General features: G+C 65.0%; 1 protein-coding gene across 1 annotated transcript in view; it reads right to left on the bottom strand.

The window, feature by feature from the left end:
- The window catches only part of CROCC2 (ciliary rootlet coiled-coil, rootletin family member 2), a 68,478-nt gene that overhangs the window by 21,768 nt on the left and 34,529 nt on the right, over positions 1–12,181 (bottom strand). The window contains 7 exon segments of the mRNA XM_063087083.1: positions 322–442; positions 1,268–1,431; positions 1,683–2,040; positions 3,682–3,849; positions 4,870–5,029; positions 5,551–5,768; positions 9,394–9,537. Of these exon segments, the coding sequence (XP_062943153.1) occupies positions 322–442; positions 1,268–1,431; positions 1,683–2,040; positions 3,682–3,849; positions 4,870–5,029; positions 5,551–5,768; positions 9,394–9,537 (1,333 nt within the window).

Here is a 12,181-nt window from a genome sequence, read left to right as displayed (position 1 = left end):
TGGCTCTCCGGGGAGGAGGGTGCCAGGCTGGGGGCACAGCTGGTGCAAAGGCCCTGAGGTAGGAAGGGCAGGAGGCCTGCACATGGGGGTCTGAGGGAAGGGCTGGGGAGGGCCTCAGGGGTCTCTAGACTTTATTCTCCTGCCAAGAAGTGACTCGGCAGCTGCCAAGCTCTGAGCAGCCTCGGGGAGCGTGCTGGTTTGGGTGTTGGCCCCCGCCCAGGCATGGGTGTTGTGGGGACCACAGGTGGATGGCAGGCAGGAGTGGGGAGATGGTAGTGCCCCTCACAGCCCTCCTGGGGGCAGGGTGGGGACGGAGGTCACCTTCCTCTGCCTGGACCACGGCTTCCTGCAGCTGCCCCATGTGGCTGTGGGCTCGGGCACGCTTGCGCTCCGCCTTGCTCAGCCGGCCAAGCAGGTGCACTGCCTGGATGCGCGCGTCGTCCTGGGCAGGAGGAGGGAGGTCGGCAGGCAGCCCGCGGGTGAGTGAGAGGGTGGGGTCAGGTGCGGCAGCTCCCGGTCTAGCTTGGGGACACGCGGGGTAGGGCAGTGAGGCAGGGTGGGTGGTGGGTACCAGGGAGGCTGGGCCACGTTGGGCCACATGCCTGGGCAGGCCACGAGGGGCTGCTGTGTGGCCTGAGCCTGAGTTTGGGGGGATATGGAGTTAGGAGCTGCCAGATGGGGGCCACAGCCTGTGGGTCAAGTGACCTGCAGGGGCTGTCCCCTGGCCAGGGTTGCGTGGGGTCAGGACCCTGCCCGTGGGGCTGGCAGTGGTGACAGGGTGGGTTGAAGAGAACAGGAACCCATGAAGGACCCTGGGTCAGGTCTGGGTGACTGTCAGTCCTGCCCACTTGAGTCTCATGCCCACCCTGCCACCTGTCTGTGGGGGACCCTGAGGCTAGCAGCACATGTGACCTGGAGGAGTCTGTCCTGCAGCATGCCTGGCCCCTGTGGGGGGGACGTAGAAGGCCCTGGACCCTGGTGGCATCCCAGCGGGGCCTGGCTCCAGGGGCTTTGCTGCTTGGTCTGAGAAGGGGGTGGCCCTAGCCATTTGTGGCAGCTGGGTTTGGAGGAACAGTGACATTATTGGTGTTTATCATGACAAAGGGTGGTCTGGCACTGACCGCAGGGCTCCACCAGAGTCTAGAAGACTTGGGGTTGGACGGACAGATGGACAGCAGTCTGAAGGAGTGGATGGGTTCTTCCCATCTCTCAGAGCCCCCTAGGGTGTGTGCCAATGTGCACCAGGAGGACCCCAACCTCGTCTTACCCGCTCACGCTGGGCATCCCAAAGTTTCTGCACAAAGTTTCCCAGGGCGTCCTGCACAGAGGCCACGTCCACGACCTCTGGACTGAGGTCTCCAGGTGCAGGCCAGGGCCTGGTGGGGGGGCTGGCACCCTGCCACCCAGGGTGAGCCTGGAAGCTGTCTGAGCCTTCAGGAGGAGAGAGTGGAGGAAACGTGGGCAGGGACATGGTGACAGACACATGGGTGACCTTCCCCCATTCTCTCTGCTGACCCTGCCCATGGCAGCTTGGGCGTGGGGCAAAGTCTCCTAAAATTGATTGGGGCTGGTCCAGGCCCTTCACCGTGAGGGTTGTGAGGCCCAGGGAGGGGTTGGGGGCATTCAGGCAGGGGGGGCAGCGCTTGGACAGGAGCCCAGTCACAGCCAATGAGAGCACTGACCTTTGGTGGGGGAGCTGGGCTGCTCAGGGGCAGCCGAGGGACTCTGTCCCTGGAGCCCCAGGCCATGGCGCAGTGTGGAGCACAGACGGCCCAGCTGGGCCTCCGCGTCCCGCTGGGCGCCCACGGCCCGGGCCAGCTCCTGCTCCAGGCTGTGGATCTGGCGACAGGCCCCATCCAGGCGAGCCTGGAGGCCTTCAGCCACCCCGCTGGCGTGCCGCAGCTTCCCGGAGACACTGCGCAGCTCCGCCCGGAGGGTCCGCTCGGCCCCCCGGCTCTCGCGCAGCTGCTCTTCCAGCTGCTGTTCCTGGGCCTTCCCCGCAGCCTCCACCTCCGCCAGCTTCTGCTGCAGCCCCAGGACCTGTGGGAGGGACACCGGGGGTGGGGGGTGCAGATGGAGGTTCCTGTCACCTGCTGCCGGGTGACCGAGCGGGCAGCCAGGTTTACAGGGGAGCCCGGGTCACTGTCCAGACCCATCTGCCCTGTGAAGACTTACCCCAGGCCTCTGGGCTCATCCTGCCTCAGCAGGTCACAGCTGGAGGGGACCCTGGATCTGCTTCCCAGAGAGTGATTGGGGTACCTGAGCTCAGCTGGGAATGGGACCCCAGGGCCACAGGGCAGGTCCTGGCAGAGCAAGGAGCCCTGCTGGCAGTCCCTGAAAAGCCCCAGCTAGACAGGCCATGGAACCCCCTCTGGCCAGACCTGTGCTCCCCTGCTCAGGCCTGTGGGGCAGACGCTGGGTCAGCGTCATCCTGAGACCGGGGCTGGGGGGCGTCGACGTTCTCCCGCCTCCCATGGCCGGGCCACCCTTCCTCACTCCACCCCTGTCCCGGCCCCCTTCCCAGGCCTCCACAGCCCCCCACGACGCTCTGCGGGGCCAGCCCCCTGCCCCCATCCTGCTGCCCCCTGCAGCAGCCCCTCCCTCATTCCCAGCTGAGCCAGCCTCTGCTGCAGCCGCACCCCCAGTGCGTGCCTGCACTCACGCGAGGTGGCCCTGAACACTGTGAGTGAGTGCAGAGTCACTGGGGACACAGCGCCCTTGGGGTGTGTGGGGCCTGCAGGTGCAGGGCCTGGCCCATCTCAGCTCCCTCCCTGGGTGGTCACGGCATAAGGACCCCATTCACAGCCGGAGGTGTGGGGCTGCAAAGTCATGGGGGCGGGTCACTTGTGCTGAGGGAGGTTAGCCCCATGTTCTCTGGGTGTGCCGGGTGCTCAGAGTGGCCACGGTGTGCACGACATAGGGTCTGAACCTGGGGGACCCATGCAGGCTGAGGACGGCAGAGGTTCGGGGAGGCTTCCATGCTGGGCTGGGGTCCAAAGACCTCTGGCCATGGACAGACAGCTCTTCAGCAAACAGAACCAGTGGGGCTGGGCTGGGACTGAGCAGAGGTTCTTTGGAGCTGTCATGGTGTGTGTGTGTGTGTGTGTGTGTGTGTGTGTGTGTGTGTGTGTGTGTGTGTGTGTGTGTGTGTGTGTGTGTGTGTGTGTGTGTGTGTGTGTGTGTGTGTGTGTGTGTGTGTGTGTGTGTGTGTGTGTGTGTGTGTGTGTGTGTGTGTGTGTGTGTGTGTGTGTCGGGGGTGAGGGACACACATGTAGGCATTGGGAGTGGGTGGTGTGTGCAGATGTGGGTGTGGGCTCGGCACCCTGAGGCTCTCTGAGCACCGGTCATTTCAGGGCCTCCCTGTCTCTCCTGGGCTCAGAACTTGGAGCCTCACCTGGAGCCTGCCCCTTTCTAACACACGAAACCCTGGGAAATCCGGGGCAGGAGGTGGTTATCGCTTTAGCTGGATTAGTCCACTGTGCACAGTCACATCGGGAGGAGGACAGTGCACAGACCCACAGGTGCACGTGGGAGACAGTGGGGAGATGGGGTGGCCCTGGACCTCCCTCCTGTCCCCCTCTAGCACTCTGTCCTGGGTGTTCCTCTACATCCAGCCTGACCTGGCCGCCCCACCCTGACAGCTCCCATCGACCCTTCTGAGCAGGGGAGGCAGACCCCTACCTCCATCTGGGCGCCCTCACGGGCAGCCTCCGCCTCGGCCACCTGCCTCTGCAGCCCCAGGGCCTCCTGCCGGCTCTGCTGCTGGCGCTGTGCATCCTGCGTCCCACGGGCCTGTAGCCCACTCACCTCGCGGGTCTTCCTCTGGTTCTCGGCCTCCAGCCTCCTCACCTGGGAGCGTGGGGTGGCACCGGTGGGCCTCTGTGCAGGAAGCCGGGCAGCCTCCCAAACCCTGCCTCCGCTCCCTGTCCTCCCTCACGGGCTGCGGGTCCCTCTTGGGAGGCTTAGGCTGGGTCCAGCTCTGGGCTGCGGCCATCGCTGCCGCCACTGGCCATGCCCTGGATGGTGGCGAGGATTACACAGGGGGCGATGCAGTGGGGTGCCTGGTGCAGAGGGACCGTTCTTACAGTTGACATTTTACTAGCATCATTTGAAGACGTTTAACCAAGACGCAGCAAATTCTCTGACACGCCTCCCCGAGAGGTGAGGCCTCTGTGCCCCATGGAAGCCCCTGCTCTGGGCGGCTGGTGACCAACTGGGTGCGGTGTAGGCAGCATCTGCCTTGTTCATGGGGACACTAGGTTGTGCAGCCCTGAGCCACCGCAGGGAGCCTTACTACTCTGAGGCCGCCATGCTGTGAGCAAGCCCTGTGCAGGGGGAAACGTGGGGCACTAGCTGGCAGCCGCATCAGCCCAGGCAGGCGCCTCCGGTGACCCCAGCCCCTGCCTTCTTCTTGGCTGGGGCCCCAGGGTGGTGCAGTGAGGTCAAGGGTCCTCTCCTCCCCATGCTGGGGCTGAGTCTCTGCCTATGGTGTTCGTGAGTGTTGGGATGTTTTTAAGCCATTAGGCTCTGGGGTGGTTCAGTGTGCTGTCTTCAGCTGCTCTCCACTTTCTCTCTGAACGTGCATGTTTTTGCCCCATCCTGGGGCTCATCGTCTGTGCCCCATGGGGCAGACCAAACCAGGAATCCCACAAGTTGAGCAGGCGTGGCTCTGCAGCTGGGGACAGAGTGCCCTAGAGGCAGTGGCAGCGAGGCCAGCCTGGGCCCCTGCTCTGCAGCGCTGTGGGTGCCCAGGAGGGCCTGGTGGGCCCACAGAGGGCGGGAGGACGTCTGTGCGGGGTGGGCTCCACGGCAGTTCCAGGGCAGTTCCAGCGCGTGCTTGGACGTCGGCCCCCTCCCCGCTGCCCTCACCTGTCTGCGGCACTCCTGGAGCTCCCAGAGCGCGTGTGCCCGCGCCCTCTCCAGCTCCTGCAGGCTGGCCCGCAGCTCCACGGCCTCCCTCTGAGCCGCGGCTCGGGCCTCCTCCAGGACCAGCAGCTTCTGCTCTTTCTCCTCCTTGGACTGTTTGAAACTGAGCAGGGTGCCACAGGCTGGGGCCAGGGACACCAGTGGGTGCCCCAGTGCCTCCCTGTGGGAGACTGTCATAGCTGCCTTGCACAGTCTCAGCTCCACATGGTGTCCCCAAACCCAGCTTCCGTAGGGCTCCCTGTCACCTTCCAGGCACATGTCCCTCCATGTCCAAGTGCCCGGCTGGCAGGGCCCCTGTCCGTTGCCCACTGTCCACCTCTTCAGCCCCCTTGCCCCACTCCTCTTTGCCTCTTCCCTTCCCCATCACTCTCCCAGAGACCCAGTGTACAGACCCAGCCTGGCACCTCTGCCACCCCGGCGGTGCCTGGCTGGGGTCCAGCCCGGCTGATGTCGTGCCCACAAGGGGGCCTTCCTGGAGCCCCTTCCTGGCCCTTGGCCTTGTTCTGCTTCCCAGCCCTTCTCAGTCTCCTGCAGGTCCCTTGCGGCCTGACTTGCCTGCTGGATGGGAACTCCCAGAGGACGGTCCGTGTCCCCAGCCTTCCCCTGGGCAGGTAGAGGTCTCACCTGGCCTTCTCCTGCTCGGCTCTGCGGACAGCGGCCCTCAGCTCGGCGTTGGAGCGCTGCAGCACGCGCTTCTCGTGGGCCTCGGCGCCCAGCGCCCGACGAGCGTCCAGGGCCTCCCTGCGCAGCCCTGCGTGCCTCTCCTCGCTGCTCTGCAGCTCCCGGTGCAGCACGGCCAGCCCTTCCTGGGCCATGTTTAGCTGTGCCCGCAGCCTCTCGGCCTGGGGGAGGAGTGTGCGGCTCTGGGGGCCATGCCTGTGCCCCGTGGGCCAGGGTGCAGAGGCTGCTGTCCTGGGGACGGCCACAGGAAGCATGCAGCCTGTGACTCTGGTCTGGCAGGCAGCAGTGTCCCTCCTAGCCCTGGGTCCCCAAGTACGTGAAGGAGAAAACAGACAACTTGGCTTTGCCCACGGCCAGCACCTCCTCTCCCTATTGCCACCAAGGCTGCAGGACAGCTCCTCAGGGCTGGTGGCACAAGACCAATCCCAGAGCCCAAGCAGACTCCACCCTGATCCCTCCAGGGTCTACCCTGCCCTGTGTCCCTCCCTGGACTCCGGGACACTGACCACTGGTTGGCAGTGCCTACCTGGGACATGGCTCTGCCCACATCTGCCCTGTCCTCACCCACATCCAGCTGCCACTGCCCGATGGCCCTTTCTACCTGCCGACCCTGGGGCCCATTCCTCTCCTTAGACAACGGTGTGGTGCCCAGGGCCACTGCTTGTCCTGGCCCTGCTTGTCCCAGGAAGGCTTGGCACTGACGCCTGCATGGCTGAGGGCTCACCCACTCCCTTGGGCCTACTTCCCACGTGGATATGGAGGCCGTGAGGAGGGAGGGTCTCTGGGCACCCATGCCTCAGAGTCCTCCCCCAGCACTGGGGCCACTTGGGCCAGCTGTCCAGCTGCTTGTCACCGTCACAAAGCCCTCTGAAGGGAGGGGCAGTGGAGCCCGGAGGCCCATGTGGGAGCTCCGTGTCTCCACCCCCACCTGGTCCTGGCCTCAGAATGCTCCACACCTGAGAACTGACCCAAGCAGGGCAGGAGGCTACAGGTGTGAGTCCTCGTCCCCCAAGGCCTGCCCTGAACCTAGTGTGACTCCAGTACACAGGAACGAGGCCTGTGTGCCCGCTGTTCCACCAGCGCCCTCATCACCGGGGGCTTCCAGGCAGGGCCTGCTGACCCTGCAGTTATGTAGCATGGGTGGGGACAGGGACCCCAGTGCCCACGGTGGGAGGGTCTGCAGGCAAGTCACCGCAGGCCTCAGGCCTGGGGGAAGGGGCAGCCCCCAGCACCCAGGCTACGGGGGGGGCTTGGTCTGACCCCCATCTCCTGTCCCCCAGGCCCAAGCTGTGGCCCTGACCAGAAACCCAGAGGACGCTGTGATCCGGCCTAGTCCCTGGGGAGGAGGTGGGGCAGCCAGCAGGGCAAGCCCAGAGAGGAGCAGCCCCGCAGCCTCGCGGCCCCGCGGCAGAGTCATGCTTGCCGAGAGCGAGCCCCTCTCTGGCTGTCTTCACGGGACACTGTCCAGGCCCCGCCGGCCTGGCTCCCGCGTCCGCTGCTGTTATTGTTGTTCTGTTTTTGGGAACGGCCTCCCTCCCCTCGGTCCCCCCGCCCCCCACATGTGGGAGCCACAAGCGTGCTGAGCATTTTCCGCAGAGCTCAGCAGAAATCCGCCCAGAGGGTCAAGGACCAGCGAAAGGGCCTATCCATCATGAAAGGGACTGTTTTCATTCCCCAGGGCAGAGGAGAGGAAAACACGCAAACCCAGCGCGGCCCCTGCCCGCCCCCGCCTGCCCTGCCTCGGGAGAACAACCGTGCCTTTTACAGGAACTTTACAGCCAAATCGCTTAATGTGATTATAATAATTATTTCTTCACTAGGAGTTGTACAAACAGCCTCTTTTGAAATCTCCTGTGGGGAGGCAGCTCCGGAGCTCTGCGGGGAGGAGGGCAGCGGAGGGAGGCGGGAGGGGCCGCGCGTGCTGCGTGTGTGCCGGGTGTGCGTACACGTGCGAGCGTGCACTGGTGTGTGCGCAGTGTGTGTATGCAGTCTGTTCATGTGCAGGCATGTGTGTGTGCACATGCACGTGTGTGCATTTGGCGTGTGCCTTCATGCACGCATGTGTGCACTGCATGTTGTCCATATGTGTTTACATGCATGGGCCTGTGCGTGCAGGATGTATGGGGCATGCCTGTGTGTGCACAGTGTGTGCTATCGCTTTTTGTGTGTGCGATCTCATGTGCACGACATGTATGCACACGTGTGTGCACAGTGTCCACACGTGGGCTTCTGTGCGTGTTTGTGTGTGCGTGCATGTACATGGATGTGCACCTTGGGCAGGGCTGCGAGGGCCTGAAAGTTTCTCCAGCTTAAAGCCTGTGAAAATGTTAGGGTTTCCATGTGGCCCCAGGCCAGCCTGGTGCCCGGGAGGCCCCCCATCTCTGCTCCCCTTGCCCTGCCACCCTTCAGCTCCCGTCGCCCCCACTCCCCACCCAGGGCCGCCTCTCTGGGAACCCGGACTTCCCGTGAGGCCCGCGCTCTCTCCTCCGTGCCACCAGCACACGTGTGCCCCATCCCCGCTCCTCCCCCGCTGCCCCTGGTTCTGAAATCTCGCTTTGCTTCCCCGTGTGGTCGCTGACCGGGCCTGACTGAAATCTGCTGAAAGGAGACCTTTCTCGTTGGGGCCAACGTAAACAGCCCGTCACGTTAAATCACGCTCTCTTCCTCTCTCGGGGGCCCTGAGTGCGGCCCGTCCTCGGGGGGTGCTTGGGGAGGGCTGAGCCCCTCTGCTGTCCCCGGCCGGCCTGGCCTTCGGGCCTCGCTCCTGCTCCAGGTCAGCCACCCGCCCGCCTTGGCACTCAGCCCAGGGAGTGCACAGAGCCACCTCGTCCCCCTGGGCGCCCCTTGGGCTCCACTGATCCTCCCCTCCTCCAGCCCAGATCCACATGCCTGCTGGCCCTCACCTCTCACGGGGGTCCCCAAGTTCTGTCAAACCTCCTCAGAAACACCTCTGCGACCTGCATGTCTGCTGAGCCCTGGCTGGCCTCGCACAGCCTCCCCGCCTCTGCCCGAGACTCTCCCACCCAGCGCCTCCGCCACGTGGCTCCTCAGGGCCTCTGTGTCACAGCCACCCATGAGAGCCCCACTAAAACCCCCACTTCTTCTCATGCCCCTCCACCCCAGGAACCCCCAAATCCAGCCTCGCCCCGCCCCAGTGCCAGTCGGATGGCGTCTATGCCTCATGCTGAGGGCAGAGCCCAGCTCAGCACCGCCATGCCTGGGTCTTCCCGCGGCTTGTGGGTGGACGGGTCTCTAGGCTGAGGGTCCCCAGGTGACGCCTGCCTCTCGGGGGGCTTCGGGAGAGGCTGCAGCCGCTGCACAGGATGGCTCCCCCTCTCTGACCCGGCTCGTGCACTGGGTGTGCGATGAGAGCGCTGGACCAGGGCCCCGGAGCCTCGAGCAGCTCCTGCCAGCGCTGCACGGGCTGGTCCTCCTGCGGGCAGCGCCCCTGACATTGTGACATTCAGACACCACAAAGCAGGGTTGGCAGGAGCCACCCCCACCCCTGCCAAAGCCCCGCAGTGGCCTGCGGGCAGCTCTGCTCCCTCACCCAGACCCCTGACTCGGGGGAGACCCACTTTCTCCCCTGAAGCCAAATTCATCCCTTTGGAAATGACACCTTCCTTTTACTAAAGTGTCCTCTTTCTCTCAGCTGACGGCAGGTGCCAGGTGCCGTCTTACAGTTCTGAGAGAGCGTGGTGTCCGGTCAGCACGTCAGGTGGGGGCCGGGGCATGTGGCACCCCCCAGCCCCTTCCTCGGCCGTCCCTCCCGGCACCTGTCCCCACCTGTCTCCCAGCCTTGCTTCGCTCAGCTGCCATCTCCCGGAGACCCTCGCTCAGCGCTGTGGCCTCTCTCTGATGGCTGGAGATGGCGTCCTCAAACTGGACCTGCAGGGCTTTGAGCTCCTCCGTGGTGGTGCTGATGATGGCCTGGGGGACAGGTGGCCACTGACGCATGTGGGAGGCCGGCTCCAGGAGTCTGCTCGCAGCCGCACCGTCCCGGATCCCGGCCAGCTGCTCTCCAGGCTGCAGGAGGTGGGCAGCGGCCGGAGCCAGGCCGGGCTCGAGGCAGGTTCTTAGGCTGATGGTGGCCAACGCCACCATGCCAAGCGTGTGGTGACGAAGGATGGGCGGAGGCCCTGAGGGGAGGTCCCCGTGAGGGAGGGGCCCCCAGGCACCCTTACATGCCTCTCCTCTGGGGTCCCCAAGCTGCCAGACCTGGGCAGGGTGGGCAGCAGGGGCCCAGTGGGGGGACTCAATTGCCGACCCCTTTCCTGCCTAAAACATTCCTGTTCAACGCTCTGCAGAGGGGTGAGGGGGTGAGAACGGCCATTTGGCAAATGGGAAGAGGCCATGCCCTCAAGTGATGCTGGCACCGGGACACCCCCTGGCAGTGGAGCCTGGGCCAACCTCTGCCCGCGCCGGGCACAGGAGGAGCATCCCACGTCCCAAGGGCCTGCGGCCGGAGCCTCTGTGGTGTGCAGCACAGGGGTGGGGGCTCTCCCCTCCCCGGGGACCGAGCCCATCAGTGCGGGGAGAGGATAGCCAGGCCACTGGGAATGGGACGTGGCCGTAGCCAGGAGGGGGACAGCTGGATCCTGCTGCCACGTGGACCCCAGGCACCTGTCCCTTGCTTTCCTGAATAGTCAAACAGACAGGTGGGATTAGGGGATTCCCACTGTCCCGCTAGCCCTAAGCGTTAGAGTACCACAGTCATGCCTGGCAGGTGCCCCTTGGCTCAGCCTGCGCACCACAGGGTGGGACCATCCCTGCAGCTGTCACCGCCCCGCTCGGGCAGCACTGACATCCATTTGGGACCCAGCTCAGCCCAAATCTGCTCTCCCAGAAGCTCTTCTACATGAGACTGCTCGTTGCTGGGCACTCTCGACAGGGGTCCTCTGGTTGATGGGCTCTGGGCTCGGCCCGCGGCGAAGCCTGAAGCACCTCCTCATCCCTGGACAGGGACACCACCCTGCTCACCCCCTGCCACCCTCTGGTCCCAGGTTGGGGCAGTAGGCCTGGCCGGCCCAGGGTGGGCTCAGCCTCGAGGCTGCAGCGTCCTCAGCCAGAGGGGTTCAGTGGGATGCAATGCCTGTGGGCTTGGGGGGCTGTACCGCTCAGCTGGCTGTGCAAGGGGGCAGATGTTGGGAGGACAGATCCCCTCCAGAGCCAGCTTTGTGTTCCAGGGAGGCACAGGTGCCCACACGGCTGCGCCTGTGCCGGGTCTCTGTGAGACCCCTCTTGCCCCCTGGATTTTGCAGACTGCCGAGGGCACTGCCAGGGTGGGAGCTCCCGCCAGGTTCTGCCTCCTGCTCTTGGCAGAAGAGCCATCCCTAGTGCCTTCCCCGTCCCCAGCCCCTGATGTCCCTCTTGACCAACTGGCTTCCCTTGGGCCAGGTGGGGCCCCAGCACTGCCCACGAAGGGCGCTCAGTGAGGTCCAGCTGTGGGGCACCTCTGTGTGGACCTCACCTCGGGGACAGGGCACTGACCAGGAGCCCCCCAAAGCTGCGGTGACTCAGGCCGGGAGGCGCCTGTGCCCACCCGGGCGGCTCGTTTTTGTGCCATCCCACAGCTGGTGTTCCTTGGCCGGCATTCTTCTCTTCCCTCTCCTCTCAGTGATTTTAATTTCCACTTTCTGAGCCGAGGTGGCAAAAGAACACTTAATGAGCTCCCCAAAGAGCCTGGCTGGCTGGCAGGCCTAGTCCCAAGTCCAGGGGGAGACTCAGGGCCAGTGCAAGAGAAGGCTCTGGAAGCCAGCGCTGGCTCAGAGGAGGCCCCCTGCGAGCCAAGGACTCAGCTCCCAGGGTCTCAGGAGGACTGTCCTGGTTCCCTGCCCACAAGGCGGAGCCCTCGGAGCAGCAGGGCCAGGGGTCGGGAGGAAGGAGGGTCACGGGCACAGCCCAGTGCTGGGTGTGGTCCTCCTGGGCCCCGCAGACCATCCAGGACTCAGGGGTGGGAACCGAGCAGGGGTGGGGGCTCCAGGGAGCCAGCGACAAGCTCCAGGCAGGGCTCTCCTGGGGTGCCAGGAGCTCCTTTGGGCTGCCCTGCTCACAGTGGCTGGGATCCGGGTGGGGGCGTCAGGCAGGAGGGGGTGAAGAAACACCCTGGCAGCCGGCTCCTAACTGCAGCACCCTTCTTGCCGCACAGCGCCCGGGGGGTCTCTCCCCGCGCCCAGCTGTCCTACAGGTCAGAGTAAACCCAGCGGCCTCCCCAGGGCCCCCAGCGGGGCGGCCTGCTCACGCCTCCCATGCAAGTCAGCAGGACTGGTCCCCGTGCATGGGAGGGGTGCACAGCTGGGGCCTGGCACGCGGGCTGCGTTTCGTGCACGCACCCGCTCCCTGACTTCCGCCATCATTCATTCAGCACCTGTAACTCATCTAACCCTGTGTTCAGGGCTGGGGACAGGCCAGGGACCAGGATGGGACAGGATCTCCTGGGATTAAACAAACGAACAAGTACCAGAATGAGCAGCATCGTCACCAAAGGTGGTGAGGGCTGGAAGGACCAAGGCCAGGGGCAGAGGCGTCGTGGTGCAGGCGCCGCAGTGCGGGCGTCATGGTGCAATCCCTGCTA

This window comes from Cynocephalus volans, chromosome 1 (genome assembly GCF_027409185.1).
Source record: "Cynocephalus volans isolate mCynVol1 chromosome 1, mCynVol1.pri, whole genome shotgun sequence".
In the NCBI taxonomy this organism is placed as follows: domain Eukaryota; kingdom Metazoa; phylum Chordata; class Mammalia; order Dermoptera; family Cynocephalidae; genus Cynocephalus; species Cynocephalus volans.
The sequence above is the reverse complement of the archived record's forward strand: the minus strand, read 5'-3'. Positions and strand labels throughout refer to the sequence as shown.